Source organism: Bradysia coprophila, unplaced genomic scaffold (assembly GCF_014529535.1).
Source record: "Bradysia coprophila strain Holo2 unplaced genomic scaffold, BU_Bcop_v1 contig_719, whole genome shotgun sequence".
Taxonomy (NCBI): domain Eukaryota; kingdom Metazoa; phylum Arthropoda; class Insecta; order Diptera; family Sciaridae; genus Bradysia; species Bradysia coprophila.
This window is the reverse complement of record NW_023503959.1, coordinates 26,947-45,662: the sequence shown is the minus strand read 5'-3', so window position 1 is coordinate 45,662 and position 18,716 is coordinate 26,947. Positions and strand designations below refer to the sequence as shown.

General features: G+C 39.2%; 1 protein-coding gene across 1 annotated transcript in view; it reads right to left on the bottom strand.

Annotated features, from left to right (window-relative positions):
* Positions 1 to 234: 234 nt before the first annotated feature.
* LOC119083965 (odorant receptor 94b-like) overlaps positions 235 to 18,716 on the bottom strand; it is a 30,789-nt gene continuing 12,307 nt past the window's right edge. The window contains exons 4-5 of the mRNA XM_037193771.1: positions 363 to 623; positions 235 to 296 (exon numbers count right to left, since the gene is read on the bottom strand). Of these exons, the coding sequence (XP_037049666.1) occupies positions 246 to 296; positions 363 to 623 (312 nt within the window). The 3' untranslated portion in view covers positions 235 to 245. The remainder of the gene's footprint in view (positions 297 to 362; positions 624 to 18,716) is intronic.

The following is an 18,716-nucleotide window of genomic DNA, read 5'->3' as shown; positions in this document are numbered from 1 at the left end:
CCTTTAAAATAAAAAAGTCATTTGTCACACACAGAATTCGCACGGGCGGGCGAATAGACTCTCCGAAAAAAACTCCAAAAAATCGTATTGACAGATTTAACAAAAAAAATCACATGTCTATGTATAAGTGTATCGCTAGAAGTAAATAGCGTTCAGAGCGTTCAGCGCCATCTGTTATCATTTCTCTGGCAGCGTTGTCGAATCGCAGCAATATTCTCGCATCTTCACACACTCCACTAGTTCCATCACTGAAAGTTTTTCAAGATGTTGAACATCCTGTAGGCGCCATTGATTATCTGTTCGTAATGAAGAACTTCATGTAAATCAAACGAAAAGTCGAAAATACAAAGTGTTTCACTCACAGTCATAAACGTTTCTAAATTCATTGGATATGTCAAGATGATCAGTTCTTGGGGTTGCCTCAACACCTCACCCAGGATAAGAACATATCGTTTACATGATTCTGTCCGCTCAATCCAATTTGACTCAAATAAGCAGTAAGATAAACGGTCGCTCGCGACGGTAATGTTGTTCGCCAGGTACATAACGAAAAAGCTATCGAAAACTCCATATAGCAAAGTGCACGTATGCATTTGCGTTTGCAGAATATTTTCCTTCGAAGCCTGAATTGAAATGATACTAACTCTATAGCATACCAACTCGAACAAGACCGAATTCAAATTTTCTTTTGTTTTCCTGTCCAATTTGAGAGTTTAACAAAAAAAAAATTGAATTAGGAACAGTTAGCACAATTTTCGAATAGTTGAGGCTGCCCGAACACAATTGTGTTATATGGAGCTAACACACTTTTATTCGATTTGAACGGTTAAGTTTCCATTCCACTCAAAAAAAGTACTCCGTGAGAGAGCAAGCTGTCAAATAAACAAAGCAAAAATGAAAAAAATTAAATTTAGTCTCTCACACGTAGTACTTTTTTGGTAAGATGAAATCAAGCATTTTATAACTTTGGGCAATACCCTCGCTAGCAAAAAACTTCGAGGGATTTTTTGAAAGTGGACCAGGCTCCGTCGGAGCTATTTTTTAGTAACTCTTTGTTTACATGCCCAGATAGCCCTTGGCCCCAGTAGTCTAAAACCGCAGTCGTTTCATTTTAATATTCTTTTATGGCTGGGGAACTTCCACCAAACGTCGAAAAAGGGTGTTTTTAGCCCCGTACGAAGTACAAAGGGCTTATAGGATTACGATGCCGTGTGTAATTGATGGAATTCGAAGCAGACGGTAAGGGCAAAGTGTTTGCCTATGTTCATAGATGACGAATCTGCAAATAAAAATTGTGTCTGTCCGTCTGTCCGTCTGTCCGTCTGTCCGTCTGTCCGTCTGTCACGTCGATATCTTTGAGTAAATCAAATCCGATTTCAAAAATTTTTTTTCCCCTGAAAGATAGTCGAAATTAGTGAGGCTAAGTTCGAAGATGGGCATATTCGGGTCGGCCCTTCGTGAGTTAGGGCCACCTAAGTGATTTAAGGTCTTTTGGTGATATTTATGGTAAAATAAACGATGGAAATGTAAATGACACGGCAAATGATAGGTATTGTCAATACCAATCCAGGAAAAAAAAAGTTTTTAAAAATCGGTAAGTGGGCCGTGAGTTAGGGCCTTAGAAGTGAAATGCTACTAGGGCCCTATGTGTATTTTACATAGAACTCGAGTAAATTTCATTCGTTTTTCGTAATTTTTGTTTGATTTGGAAGGTAATCGAATGCCGAATAGAATGTTGTTGAAAAAAAAATTAAATTTGGGTCCTTGGCCTAAGGCCGCTACTAGGGCCCTATGTGTATTTCACATATAACTCGAGTATATTTCATCCGTTTTTTCGTAATTTTTGTTTCATTTGGAAGGTAATCAAAGGCCGATAGAATGTTGTTGAAAAAAAATTAAATTTGGGTCCTTGGACTAAGGCCACTACTAGGCCCTATGTGTATTTTACATATAACTCGAGCAAATTTCATCCGTTTTTCGTAATTTTGTTTTATTTGGGAGGTAATCAAAGGCCGAATAGAATGTAGTTGAAAAAAAAAAAAATTTGGGTCCTCGGACTGAGGCCGATACTAGGCCCTTTCAAAAAAATAAAATTTTAGGGCGATTTGAAATTTTTGTTTCATTTGAAAGGAACGTCGTACGGGGCTTCGTAATTGCGCTATGCGCAATTTGTAAGATGTACATATACATAATAATTTTACTTTAACTACATTAACCGGCGCAATAGGCTTACGATCAAAGTAGGGTGACAGACGCACTAGGGTCACGAACGCAATAGATATACGGGTTTGTACGGGGCTCAGTCGCAGCAAACGCTCCGACTGTTCTGATGGCTCGTTTATACGTGATTTACTGCCGCTGCAGGCTATGGACATACATGTGTGTGGGCTCATTGGATAGGTATTGTCAAGGAGATACGGGGCAAGCACAGATATCTTACCATTGCTCGAAAATGACAAAAATAATGTTTCAGTCAAAGGCCGGAATTTTTGATGAACTTCAAAAGGTGATATCTCGCACCTGGCGAATGTTTATTTTTAGATCAGTGGATGCCCTGATAGAAGCTTAACCTAGCTTACAATGATACCCCATTTGTCCTAGATGTGACAGGTTCAGGATACTTTTTTGGGTACAAAGTGAATAGTGTTCCTTCACTCCGAAAGCAAAATATTAATTTTAGAAAATTACACTAATTATGCTGTTTTTGATGTCTGTATCCCACTGATCTAACCATAAACATTCGCCAGGTGCGAGACATCACCTTTTTAAGTTCATCAAAATTACAGCCTTTGACTGACAACAATATTTTTGTTATTTTCGAACAACGGTACAGGACATGTAAGATATCTGTGCTTGCCCCATATCTCCTTGACAATACCTAGCCAATGAGCCCACACACATGTATGTCCATAGCCAGCAGCGGTAAATCATGTATAAACGAGCCGTCAGAACAGTCGGAGCGTTTGCTGCGACTGAGCCCCGTACAAACCCGTACATCCATTGCGCACGTGACCCTAGTTCGTCCGTCGCCCTACTCTTACCGTAAGTCTACTGCGGCCGTAAACGTCGGTAAAGTAAAATTCTTATGAAATGTGTACGTCTTAAAAATTGCGCATAGCGCAATTACGAAGCCCCGTACGACGTTCCTTTCAAATGTAACACAAATTTCGAATTGACCTAAAATTAAGTATCATTTTCACCGATTTATATTGATTTTGCAAAAATCCAAAATGGCGGCCGACGGCCATTTTGTTAGGAGGTGGAATAGTACGGCTGCTTTACATTCGTTAGTATCTTTCAAACAAAAAAAAATTCATGAAATTCGGTTAAATTTTACTCGAGATATTAACAAAAAACCACCACCTTCACTGTACGGCCGAGTAGCCACATATAGGCTCACTCCAAGAGACCTAGCTCACGCTCCGGTAAACCGAATTTCATAAAAAAACATAGCTAACGCCGACCCGTACGAAACACCTATTCGTATCAAAAGCCTTTATTGTGAAACTCTTCGCGCTTTAAAATCACTTGCATTATCCACTCTTTGCCTTGCAAATAAATTGCCGGAGGCAATATAGACAGCCCCGTACGAAGTCAAATTTCATAAATTCCTATTTCCTCTACATGCCTGTATATTGCTCAATATAGCTGTATATAGATATATATAGAAGTCCACATATGGGATTCCTAAAACCCCCCACACATAACCAATTACTTCTCTGTTAACAAAAACTATCTAAGTACAAATTTTACCACTTTATATCGTTTTACTAAAATCCAATATGGCCGCCGCCAGCCATTTTGTTAGGAGACCGGAAATAGTACCGACGCTTTACATTCGTTAATACCTTTCAAACAAAAAAAAATTCATGAAATTCGGTCAAAATTTACTCGAGATATTGTCAAAATAAACCATGTTCACTGTACTTCCGAGTAGCCAGATAAGAGCTCACTCCAAGAGACCTAGCTCACGCTCCGGAGAACATAATTTCATAAAAAAAAATTTCCCTGATTGGTACGGTCAATACCTATCTAATAAAGCTAAAACAGACGAAATATGTTCAAATGTGGCCGACCTACAAGCAAAAACTGCTTGCCGCCCTGTGCCTGTTCCACACCAAGGGGTCTAACTCACGAGTCGGTCATCCGATTTCCATAAACTTTTTTTTTGTCGATCGGTATTGTAAATACCTTTTATTTGACGTATCACTTACAAGTTTAACGTTTAAATGTCCGGAGGTATCTTCGAAAAACCGTAAAGCACTTATTGGGCCACAGCTCGGGAGGGGTCGATCCAAAATCACTCATCTTCGAACTTAGCCTGTCTTTTGACATTACCAAACGGGAAAAAAAATCGGATGCGTTTTACTCAAGTTATCGTGCAGACAGACAGACGGACAGACAGACGGACTTTTTTTTTCGCGGATTTGGCATCTCTAGACAATCACAATAGGTTTTCCCTTACTCAGGGAGTCCAATTCGACGTGTTACAAACGTATGCGTAAACCTATAAGACCCCAGTACTTCGTACGGGTCTAAAAATGTAGCTAAGTTAAGGGACCTCCGTGAAACCGAAATCACCAAAGCCGACACCGGGCGCCGGAACGGTGTCGGTAACTTAGGAGTTATTTTTTTTCTCGCACCGTCTAAAAATTACTCCTTTTACAAAATAACACGCTATCTCATTTCTATTGGTAGTTTATTATTTTTTATTAATAAAATTGTTGTATTGCTGGGTCAGTAATTCAACATTGACAAAGTGTTGTATTGCTTTGACTTGACCAAAATTGTTGAAAAAAAAAATTCTTTTATTCAACGAAGGGCGAACGAAACGTGTTACCGTTTACGATTCGTGACGAAACGTTTTACCGTTTACAATCATAATGCGGACGAACAACAGGACAAAACAATGCTGATTTCGGCGTATCACGCCATTGTCAGTGCACCTATGTCTTGCGATGACTATGTGCATATCAGCACGACACAAACTGAAGTGAGCAATCACTTCAATAGTACGAGCATTATATACACTTTTTCGTCATTTGTTAAAACTCTTTGTTTTGTTTTTTGTGCTATATCTCTCACATACAGCTTTTGTGGATCACATCCGACAATTTGTTTTTCGGCAATTTTAGTGACAATAAATAAATTGTTACTAAAACCGCGCAGAGTATGGCGGCCGTGGCGCCACCCACAGCTGCGATGCCAAACTTCAAAAAGCATCGATACAATTATTTATAAAATTGTTGTATTGCTTGGTCAGTAATTCAACATTGACAAAGTGTTGTATTGCTTTGACTTGACCAAAATTGTTGAAAAAATTTCTTTTATTCAACGATTATTTTTTATCGGTAGTATTGAATTAAATTATCGGTCGTTTATTACCATCCTTTTTTATCTCCGTTTTTCAATTTTTTATCTACTGTTTATTGAGATCGCTTCCGAATGAACAGGTGAATCGCCCTCGTGTCTTAATTAATTACTCATCTAGAGTACTTCGCACTCAATGTAATAAATAACTAAATTTCAACTAGTCGGATCTTACTAAAACAAACTGCCGGTGTGTAGCGCGCGATCTCAGGATCCTGACGCTAGTTTTATGCAACTCAGCTCAGCATCATAATTTTCGAAATCTGCGGACTTTAGATGCCTCTGTTGCATAAAAGGTTCTACGAATCTCGATGCAAAGTGCTTTATAAGGCTTACTATGTGTATTGTGCACTAGGCCCACGGCCTACAGTCACAATTACTCATCTAAGGTCCGATGAATCACTTTGCAATCGATGTCTTTCAAGACTTTGAAATCATGATGTGATGATAACAAAAAAATCCAAAGATAGATATATACTGAAAACTCTAATATTTTCCTGAAGAATGAATTTAAATTTTAAAGTTTTTTTTCATTTTGTCGTTTTTTCTCACTTTAGTGTTTTTTTTTGCGATTTCTCAATTTTTGAGAATTTTTGTGGTCGCCAAAAAAAATCGTCAAAGTGTGAAGAACTGCCAAGAAAAATCGCCAAAGTGTGAAGAAACGCCAATTATTAGATTTTTTTCTTTTTGTCGTTTCTTCACACTTTGGCGAATTTTCTTGGCAGTTCTTCACACTTTAACGATTTTCTTTGTCGGGAATCTGCTCTTTAGCAACTACACGCACGTTGATTGCAAAATTAGTAGGCCAAAAATCGAGCAGCGTCCGCGCATGTAAATTTCATTAAACTTCAAAAATAATGTGTGTGCAGTTGCCAGAGATCTGTCTTGGCTTTACCTATGAAACAGATATATCTGCCTTCCGATTCGTTTTCTTTTTCAACTTTCGCTAAGCCAATTATTAACTCTCATTGCAGATACAAAAAATCTATTCCCACCTGCGGAGCAGTTTTGCTGTCTCCGGACTGTACCAAGGTATTGCTGCTGCAGACATATTTTTCGAAAGGCCTTTGGGGATTCCCAAAGGGAAAACTTGAGTCCAACGAAACTTCCCTTCAATGTGCCATTCGCGAGGTTTACGAAGAAACCAGCGTCAACATTGAAAATTTAATAAATCCAGAATGGTACATCGAAGGGAAATGGTCGAATTCGAGCGAAACCGGTTACACAACCCTTTACGTTGTTCCAAACGTTTCAACGGAAACTAATTTGGTTGCAAGGACGAATGGGGAAATTGAAGGATTTAAATGGATTCCCTTAACCTGTTACAAACGGCTGTCATCTGATATCGACAACGACAGCAACATTAAAAACACCAAACTCTGACTATTAGGTACTATATAGCAAAAAGCATGTTTAAAACAAATGAAGTAAAAGATTTCTGAAATCAATCTATGAAAATCTTCGAGCAAATGAAGTAATAGACCAGATAGTAAAACTGATAATATGCTTGCCGCCTGTGATAGGTTAAAAGATTTGTTTAAGGCACAAAGAGGAACAGATGGCTTTAATTGCTTCAAAGTCACATCGAATACATTTGACATGACGAAGCATTTGCGACGTTTCCTAGCAGACAAAATGAACAAAACTCAATAAAATACTAATTTTAGAGACCAACGATCGTTATAAAAATAGATATGGTAATTGACATGTTGTACATAACCTAAATAATGTGTTTATATATAAGTGGGGTATAGTCTTTAGATAATTAAATTATTAGCCAAGAATAGCCTGTGATCTAATCGTAAGTGTTAGTTCAAATAGTAAAACAACCAAATTTTTGAAATAAATTCCAGCCATGCGAATTGTGCTTAACAATCGAATGCACGGCTGATTTGGAAAAAGGAAAAAATTGTTTTTATGATTTGGTCAAGGGTTGCAGGCAATACAACAACCAGAAGCATCACTATCTAGATTCCGGTAAAAGAATTTTGAAAGCCTGACCAGCAATACAAAGTTGAGTGACCGTATGTGCAGTGCAGCCGGGTTTCGTGATGAAGCGGTTTCAAAGGAATTTCATTCTGCTTATGATTCGCTAAACTTTTACATGCGAAAAAATATGACCACATCTCGAGGTTGGTCATCTCTTTGCCGCTGTCGTCATGGCCTGATGAGATGTGGTATTTTTGAACAGCGCTATTAAGTGCAGCGCATCGATTTGGTGCTTTCATCATTTCATCAGATCGAAACAGTGGCAGAAGCCCTTTGTTGTTGATTCAGCATACGTGCCTGCTTAATGGCAAAAATGGTCAGGCGTGTTCGAGGTTGGATGCTGAGCATCTCTGTTTTCCAGATCAACTTAGTCAACAGATTGGAAAACCGATCCAACAACATGGAAATGTTTCATCAAAACGACCCGACTGGATAAGTGAATTTTCAATGTCTCGATATTGGTCCGTCGAAGCCCTGACCATTCCAAAAAAAAAACTGTCCCTGATGGCTTGTCCGGCTCCACTGTATCGAGTTTATGTGGCCACTGGCCGAAAAAATATCGGACTTTTTGTGCATTGACTCCATAAGTCGTACGATTTTTTCACATGAAAACCACTAAACCGACGAGTGAAGTGAATTCTATGGTGTTTGGTGGAGAACTGCACCCAACGTGTGAATGTGTAAAGCAATTGCTCAAGCATATGCTTCATCTACTCATCCAAGCATTTGCTTATGTGTTTTTTTGGGTTGATTCGCGTTGTGGTTCGCTTAACCACGTGTCCGCCTGAGCAGGCGGGTTTCGTGATGGAGCGGTTTGAAAGGAATTTCATTCTGCTTATGATTCGCTAAACTTTTACATGCGAAAAGGTATGACTACTGCTCAAGGTTGGTCATCTCTTTGCAAATGTCGCCATATATTGATCGTATGGTTCACATTAATTTCTTTAACAAGTTGTTTTGAAACTTTTAGTTTCAATCAATTAACAGCTGATAGCTGCAATCACTACTCTAAAAACACTGTCTTCAAACGTCAATGTCTAATTCACTTAACCAATTTATTGCTTCACTCGTTGCTTCATTGAGACTTTGGAGTCCACCTCTGAATCGACGAATAGGGCATTCGTTTAAAATATGATCCATTGTCTGGACGATGTCATGACCGCAGTCGCAGTACGGGGAATTCCGAAACCTCCATTTATACATTTGATCAGCCGAGCAGCCGTGGCCCGAACGGAACCGATTTAACATTTTCCACTCCTTTCGCTGCAGATTAAAGCCTTCTACTTTTTGATGTGGGCTCTGGATGAGGAACTTATTTGTGAAAGTAGGGCTGTCGTTCCAGTACTTCTGCCACTGGTCATTTTCATCAAAATCTGAAACTTGTAATTCGGTGTCGCTCCAAAAGGGTGATCGTGATATAAGGCGCATCCGAGGAGGGTTGTTCAGGTCAGATTTAATTGGAAGCTCATATGGTCTGGATTCGTCCATGCATTTCTTCCATAACTTATGTGCAGCCAAATTTCGCCTAATGTGTGGTGGCTGTATGTTTGACAGCACATGGAGCCACGGGACAGGTGTGGAGCTAACTGAACCAGTTATCAGTCGCATGGCAACGTTTAGTTGAACGTCAATTTTGTTCGTGTGACAGCTCTTGTACCATACTGGCGATGCATACTCTGCAGCTGAGTACACCAATGAGAGAGCGGCAGTTCTCAGAACGTCACCGTTTGCTCCCCAGTGAGCACCAGCCAACTTTTGTACCAAATTGTTTCGCACTTTCACCTTTTGTGCCCGTTGTTCCAAAGCTACTTTATAGCTAAGTGTCCGGTCCAATGGTAAGCCTAGGTACGTGGGAGACATATTGTGAGTCAGTCTCACACCATCGATGAAAATATTTAGCTCTCTCGAAGCTGACCAGTTGTCCAAGTGGAACATTGTGACCTCCGTTTTTTCATCATTTAGACACAAGCACCACTGACGGTAGTACTTTTTCATTGATTCCAAATCGTATTTCAAATTTTCTTCACCTATTTCGAAAGTTTTGACATGAGTTGCTAAGCCCAAATCATCCGCAAAGAGAAACTTTCTGGAAATGGTGCTAGGCATGTCGCTTGTGTATACGTTGAAATAGGTTGGGGCACATACACTGCCCTGAGCGAAGCCGTTGCTAAGTTTCCTTGGTCGGCTACTTTTGTTGTTCAAGAAAACTCTGAAGGTGCGATTACTTAGCATAGCGTTTACAAGAGAGCCGAGCTTTTTACTGGGAATTAAGTTATAGAACTTCCACATAAAACCGATTCGCCATATTGTATCGTAAGCCGAGGAGAGATCCACCAGGGCGAGTGCTGTTTTCAATTTCAGTTCAAAGCCACGTTCAATATACGTGGTTAATGTGAGTAGTTGTTCGACGCAGCTACGATTCGGTCTGAATGCAGCTTGCTCAACTGAAAGTACAGCTTCTGCCGGATCTGCAATACGATTGAGTATCAGACGTTCAATCAATTTGTACATCACACTAAGGAGAGCAATCGGGCGGTACTTTGTCGGATCATCCGCAGATGTCGCCATGACCTGATGAGATGTGGTGTTCTTGAACAGCACTATTAAGTGCAAAGTGTCGATTTGGTGATTTTATCATTTCATCAGATCGAAACGGTGGCAGAAACCTTTTGTTGTTGATTCAGCACATGCCTGCTTCTGGCAAGCATGGTGTAAATGTTGGAAACTGAGGACGGATAAATATACGAACGATGTTGTTGGACCGAAATAATTTTAATAATGACAACGTAGATTCAGAATTTAGCTTAGGTCTACTATGTATGATAGATAGATAATCATTTCCAGTAGATCATGCTACTTTGTTTCTTCCAACACTCCTCCTCAAAGTTGCATAATCCATGCTCATCCTTAAAAATATGAAGCATTCATCCTTTTCATTTGCCACTATCGTTCGTAATTGCCCGAACAATACTTTGCTACGCTGCTATGCCGGACTGCGTTGCTGCTATGCCAGACTACGCTGCTATGCCAGACGACGCTGCTATGCCGGACTACGCTGGTATGCAGCAATGTCTTGCTATGCCGCAATGTCTTGCCTGAAGTCGCTGCATAAGTCCTAGGTTTTACATCACCAATTACAACATAGAACAGCCGGCCAACAAGAACTTCAAAAAGCCACCTGGTGGCTTTTTTCAATGCCAAACTGTTTCATTTTTTTTAAAATGAAGATTCGATGACAAAGTCGAGGTGTTTTCTTCCTGAAAATGCTTCGTGTGCTACAATGGAAAAAAATTTCGCAAATTTGCTTCTACCGAACGTCTCGGTCTGAAGCCATTCGAAATGTTTGGATTAATTCTGTCCAAATGCTTCAACTGAACCGCGTACTCATGAACGTTTAACACCACCTTCGATAATGTCAACATCCAACTCATATCTCATAGATGCCGCATCATGTCACTATAGTTTTGACATTATACCAGATGAAATAAGTGTTACCAATCGTATCATATCGTACCATAGAAATATGTTCTCTTCGCCTCATTTGCATTGAACACTTATTTCGGTTAAAACGATTTAACTGACATTTAACTTTTAACATTACCGGCGTCCAAAACAAGTGTCTTAGAATGAATAAAGTGAATTTGTGTTAAATAAAATGAAATTAGCATGACGGTGAACTTTAGCAATTGTTGTTTAAAAATTTGTTACTTAGTTTGAAGAAAGCTTAACCGCAAAGTGGTGATATTGCGTTTCGTAGACAATTCCCGGCATTTTCAATTTAATTAATTTAACTAATCGTGTCAAAAACGGATGCTGTGAACTTGCAAAAACTCTCGAAACTTCTAACACGTGCGAACGAGCGAACAAACACACAAAATGAAAATTCCCGAGGATGTATTAAATAACCTATTGAGGCCTTTGAAAGAGATTGTGCCGCTTAAGGACCCAAGAGACATGATAAAGTGTTGCGGATGTATTGAAAAGGCGTACTGGCAATATTTGGACCACGTTTGTCCGCAGAATAAATGGATGACAGAAGTCTCATTCGAAGAATTCGCTGCTCAAACATTTAATTACGTGCCGTTTTTAAGACGCTATCTGAGCGATTTAAAGCGCACACTGCGGAATTTTACGTTGTAAGTATTTTACCAAGCCAGCTGCTCTTTATTACAGTGAAGTATCGTCAAAGTCAAATCGCCAAGAAAAAATTAAATCGCCAAAATAAGTCGCCAAAGTGTGAAGAACCGCCAAGAAAAATCGCCAAAGTGTGAAGAAACGCCAAAACGAAAAAAATCAGCTAATTGGCGTTTCTTCACACACGGTGTGCGGTGTGCCTGAACCAAATTTAAACAAAAAATTTTGCACCTCTGACTTTTCTTCTTATTTCTCTTTTTTGGGTCATAACAAACAACTTTTGGTCGAGGGGTAGGTTGGCGCAGCGGGCGCTTTTCGAAAAAATTGCGAAAACGTCATCTGAAGTCCATTATTTGGCCGTTTCCAGCACTTTTAATAACTGTTGTGGGCTAAATGACTTATTATATACATTTTGGTAAGTCATCTGATCATTGAAAGTGATCAAGAATACTGTGAACTAGTCACAAGAATTTATTGTGCCACTAAATGTGACAATTATGATGGTATTCTTCGATATATGTGAGCAGCGCTCCAAAATTTCGGAGTAGCCGTACGTAACAGCATTGTAGGACCAATCAGAGTTTAATATGACTACAGTTTCCTAATGTTAGTATCTTTTCGATGTCTTCGAAGTATATAAAAACGATTCTCTATTTAAATTTTATATTTTTCGTTACGAAAGTGTCGGTTTTGGTGGTTTCGGTTTCCTTTTACTTACTACATTTTTTCTTTAGAGTTGCAATATTCGGTATGGCTAGAAGCATGTATGGCAAAAAAATGTCAATCAAATCTTCAAAAAATATAGACGGTACTAGCTTACTGATCGTCGGCGAATGTACCTAATTTTATCAAAAAAATATATTTAAATAACTATTTAATGATAGTTTTGAGAACTTTATTTTAACAAAGAAATATTTTCCAGAATATTTCTGTGATTAATTGTATTTCGTGTGTTTTATGATAGTTCTGGGGACCTGCTTTCGACAGTGAAAGAATTGGTACAATTTACCATAATTATAGTGTAAGCTGTGATTTATCTTAGCATTAAATAGATTCACTGATTATCAAATTATTTGCATCTTGGTATCACGTCACTGTTTTTGGTACGAAGACATTTACATCTTGGTATCAAGTGATACCAGTGATACCGGTCTTGGTATCCAGTGATTCCGGTCTTGGTATCAAGTGATTCCGGTCTTGGTATCAAGTGATTCCGGTCTTGGTATCAAGTAATTCCGGTCTTGGTATCAAGCAATTCCGGTCTTGGTATCAAGTGATTCCGGTCTTGGTATCAAGTGATTCCGGTCTTGGTATCAAGTGATTCCGGTCTTGGTATCAAGTAATTCCGGTCTTGGTATCAAGTAATTCCGGTCTTGGTATCAAGTGATTCCGGTCTTGGTATCAAGTGATTCCGGTCTTGGTATCAAGTGATTCTGGTCTTGGTATCAAGTGATTCCGGTCTTGGTATCAAGTGATTCCGGTCTTGGTATCAATTTATTTAAGTGTTGTCACCAAATTATTTGCATTTCGGTATCAAGTTATTTAAATATTGGTACCAGGATATTTCCGAGTAAATTATTGTATCAATTTACTGTCATACATTGTTAAGTTATTTCTATCTGGGTATCCAATTATTTGCATCTTGGTATCAAGTTGTTGCAACTTGGTATCAAGTTTTTTACGACTTGGTCTTGGTATCAAGTTACTGCCAAATTGTCGGAAACTTGGTATCAAGTTATTTAGGACTTGGTATCAAGTTATTAAAGACTTGGAATCAAGTTATCAAAGACTTCGAATCAAGTTGTTTTCAACTTGGTATCAAGTTATTAAAGGCTTGGTATCAAGTTATTTACGACTTGCATGAAAGACTTTGAATCAAGTTGTTCGCAACTTGGTTTCAAGTTATTAAAGTCTTGGTATCAAGTTGTCGCAACTTCGTATCAATTTTTTTTCTCTTGGTATCAAGTTATCTACGTCTTGGTATCAAGTTATTTACGACTTGGTATACTGTTATTAAATACTTGATATCAAGTTGTTGCAACTTCGTATCAAGTTGTTGCAACTTCGTATCAAGTTGTTGCAACTTCGTATCAAGTTGTTACAACTTTGTATCAAGTTGTTGCAACTTGGTATGAAGTTATTGCAACTTGGTATGAAGTTGTTGCAACTTGGTATGAAGTTGTTGCAACTTGGTATGAAGTTGTTGCAACTTGGTATGAAGTTATTTACGACTTGGTATCAAGTTATTAAATACTTGGTATCAAGTTGTCGCGATTTGGTATCAAGTTATTTACGACTTGGTATCAAGTTATTAAAGGCTTGGTATTAGGTTATTAAATGCTTTGTATCAAGTTATTAAAGGCTTGGTATCAAGTTGTCGCAATTTGGTATTAAGTTATTTACGACTTGGTATCAAGTTGTTGCAATGCCGACAACTTGGTATCACGCTATCTAAGACTTGGTATCAAGTTATTTGCATATTTGGTATCATGTTATTACGACCTGGTATCAAGTTGCCAACTTGGTATCAAGATATTTACATCTTGGCATCGTGAATTTTGCATATTAGTATGAATTTATCTTAGTTGTAGTAACAAGTTATTTTCGACTTGGTATCAAGTTACTATCATCTTGGTATCAACTTTTTTGCATCGCGGCATCAATTTATTCCTGTTTTGGTGTTAATTTATTTCAGTGTTGGTATCAAGTTGTGGACATATTGGTATTAAGTTACTGTCAACTTGGTAACTGAATGGAATACAATTATTTACGTCCTGATTCTAGGTTCTATAAATATATTGAACAGATTATTTCTTATTAACAAAGTGGTGCCTTTTGATGAAGTGCTACTATACTGAAGATATCTCACTTATTCATTTAAATGTTTTGATTAAAAACTAGAATTTTCGGAAAAACACATTTTCAACCACTTATTTCTTTCATCATTCGGTAGGAACGATAAGTCGAATCTGCTGAGTATTTTTTTCACCGAACCTCAAGAGCTTCCGAAAGGACAGAAATAATGAAGATACGAAGTGTCAAATATAATTCTGATCGATATATGTATAGGTTTTATCGTGAAATAGGACTCATCAGTGAAAGCAGTATCGAATAAAATTTATCAGAATTCATTCGATATTAATCTTCTGTTTTAAATATATTGCGCTTAAAATCTTCAAAAAAAATTCCGTTTTTTACCGGTACGTGTCGTGCAGTTCGCAATCTTTATATTAATTTATAAAACTGATCAAGTAGTCTTGGATCAAGTTTGTCGAAATCGTTATTTATATTCATAAGAGTGAAGTATCGGAGTATCAATCAACAATGGAAGATTTTCTCGTTAACTGTGGTCTGGGGGATTTTGTGGAGACGTTTTCGAGTAAGTTAATAATTATTTATTTCGATTAGAGCTTGGGTAAATCGTTTTAAAATCTGGCATTTTTCGTGCATGAAACGCTATAACTTGCTACGGATAATTAACTATGTTTAGAAGTTTCGTCTCACGTCTAGTATTATTTGTTTAGCAGTTCCCCCTACAGTACTCAATCTTATTTGCAGATCACCGCATCGAGTTAACTCAATTTGTTGAGTTAAGCGCGGATGAAATAACTGAACTGTTTCCAAAAATCGGGGATCGTCATCGTTTCAAATCAGCCGTGAAGGTAATATCAATAATCTGCAAATGTAAACATTTTGTTTTACTTTCGTAAATTTTATGTGACCAGAGAATGGTCGAAAACGAAAATCCACCTCCGACGAAACGAAAGCGGGCTGTAGTACAGCAGGCAATTGAAGACGAAGACCTCGTTCCAGAAAAACGAAAACCGCCATTGATCGCTTCGGTAATTTTTTTAAGAAAATTTATGTGGTTATCTATAAGGTCAAACTTCACTACATAATCTACCTCGCACTTCAAGCATGAACGGTACTCTAAATAGGGTACTGAAACTTGACACTGTGATCATTTTTGCTTGTAGTGCGTTGCCAACAGAAACGCCAATTTAAAAAAAAAAAAAACTTCAGAAAAGTAGGAAACAGTCCAATAAAATCAAATTTCATTTTTCATAGTGCCCATCGGCATTCCAAATACTTAAAACGGTAATTTGATAAATAATGACAGTACCGACCGTGAGCTAACATTTTTTAATTATCAAGGATGCTAATATGAAACAAAGTTTAAGTGAGCAGGCAAGCTCAATATTCGAAAGCTTCGACGCGAAGCTGTTTCAGGTAAAAACTGAAATAAAAATAGTCTTCAGAAGCAGAATATTTTTAGGAATTTATTGTAGATTTGCCGTAATGTACCAGGGTGGCAGTTGATTGATCCAATAGACGAGAAGATAATATGTCCATTCTGCCAATATAAGACTGTACCTCAATTGCGAAAAGACAGAAGAAAGCTGGGCTGGAATCTTGGAAACGTAATTCGCCATTTGAGGGACAGCCATGAGTCAACTGGTAAGCTTCACGAGCTACAATTTTTGTTATTTAAATAGTTCATTGAATAACTTTGTTTCAAACCTAGATTCGTCAGAAAATGTTGACGTTAACTCGGTATTGGAAGTGGTGTTGAACAGATTAAATGATGACGTTTCATTGAATATGGAGTGGAATCCAGTCGTTCGTCTGCTTAGAATTGAAGATCCATTCGACCGAAATCCAATCCATGATAACGACGGCGTCCGGCCAATCGAAGTGGGACACTTCACTGTGAGTGGACAGTTGGATGAAAAACGGTCAACCGAATCGCTCGCATTACAATCGACTGTTGGATTGGATCAGGATTCAGTACATCATTGCGACAACGTCGAACCAATTGAAACAGAACATTCGATTTTGCGTGCAAACGGGGATGAACAACAATCAAATCCGTTGGAACCGACTGTCACATTCGACCGAAATCCAATCCATGATACCGACGGCGTCCGGCCAATCGAAGTGGGACACTTGATTGTGTGTGGTGGACAGTTGGATGAAAAACGGTCAGCCGAATCGCTCGCATTACAATCGAAGGTTGGATTGGACCAGGATTCAGTACATCATTGCGACAACGTCGAACCAATTGAAACAGAACATTCGATTTTGCGTGCAAACGGGGATGAACAACAATCAAATCCGTTGGAACCGACTGTCACATTCGACCGAAATCCAATCCATGATACCGACGGCGTCCGGCCAATCGAAGTGGGACACTTGACTGTGTGTGGTGGACAGTTGGATGAAAAACGGTCAACCGAATCGCTCGCATTACAATCGAAGGTTGGATTGGACCAGGATTCAGTACATCATTGCGACAACGTCGAACCAATTGAAACAGAACATTCGACTTTGCGTGCAAACGGGGATAAACAACAATCAAATCCGTTGGAACCGACTGTCACATTCGACCGAAATCCAATCCATGATACCGACGGCGTCCGGCCAATCGAAGTGGGACACTTGACTGTGTGTGGTGGACAGTTGGATGAAAAATGGTCAACCGAATCGCTCGCATTACAATCGAAGGTTGGATTGGACCAGGATTCAGTACATCATTGCGACAACGTCGAACCAATTGAAACAGAACATTCGACTTTGCGTGCAAACGGGGATAAACAACAATCAAATCCGTTGGAACCGACTGTCACATTCGACCGAAATCCAATCCATGATACCGACGGCGTCCGGCCAATCGAAGTGGGACACTTGACTGTGTGTGGTGGACAGTTGGATGAAAAATGGTCAACCGAATCGCTCGCATTACAATCGAAGGTTGGATTGGACCAGGATTCAGTACATCATTGCGACAACGTCGAACCAATTGAAACAGAACATTCGACTTTGCGTGCAAACGGGGATAAACAACAATCAAATCCGTTGGAACCGACTGTCACATTCGACCGAAATCCAATCCATGATACCGACGGCGTCCGGCCAATCGAAGTGGGACACTTGACTGTGTGTGGTGGACAGTTGGATGAAAAACGGTCAACCGAATCGCTCGCATTACAATCGAAGGTTGGATTGGACCAGGATTCAGTACATCATTGCGACAACGTCGAACCAATTGAAACAGAACATTCGACTTTGCGTGCAAACGGGGATAAACAACAATCAAATCCGTTGGAACCGACTGTCACATTCGACCGAAATCCAATCCATGATACCGACGGCGTCCGGCCAATCGAAGTGGGACACTTGACTGTGTGTGGTGGACAGTTGGATGAAAAACGGTCAGCCGAATCGCTCGCATTACAATCGACTGTTGGATTGGACCAGGATTCAGTACATCATTGCGTCGACGTCGAACCAATTGAAACAGAACATTCGATTTTGCGTGCAAACGGGGATGAACAACAATCAAATCCATTGGAACCGACTGTCACATTCGACCAAAATCCAATCCATGATCCCAAATTGGGACACGTGACTGTGTATGGAGAGTTGGATAAAGAACGGTTAACCGAATCGTTCGCATTACAATCGACTGTTGGATTGGACCAGGATTCAGTACATCATTGCGACGACGTCGAACCAATTGAAACAGAACATTCGATTTTGCGTGCAAACGGGGATGAACAACAATTTAATCCATTGGAACCGACTGTCACATTCGACCGAAATCCAATCCATGATCCCAAATTGGGACACTTGACTGTGCATGGAGAGTTGGATGAAGAACGGTTAACCGAATCGTTCGCATTACAATCGACTGTTGGATTGGACCATTCGACTGTCACTGCATGCAGCAGACCAAAAAGGAATAGAAAGACGACGACCAGCACATCCCACAAAAACGATCCACACAAATTGAAAGAAAAGGATGTAGCAGTGAAGGACAAAACGCGTAAGTTCTGTCTTTTGTTGGATTTTAAATTTTCTCTAATCGAACATATTTCCAGTTCCGGAATGGTGTAAGAAAGGAGCGCAATTCGGATGGATTAAGTTCGACAAAAGAGAAAAGAACTACTATCCGGGATTCCAGTTTCAAGGTGGTGTGTACCAATATATTACGAATTCGTCGCAATTGTCGAAAAGAAAATTCGCAAAAGTACACCACTTCGACTCAAATTTGGAGGAGTGTCGGAAAACCGATAAACAAACGAAAAATTTACGCAACTTCAATTTATCAAACAATACAAATTACGAATAAAGGTCTGCGCAGCAGAATTTCAAAATTTCTCTGGGAAGTTTCTTAGTAGCTCGACTCCTTTTCCTGGAAGATTCTTGACTTGCATCACGGC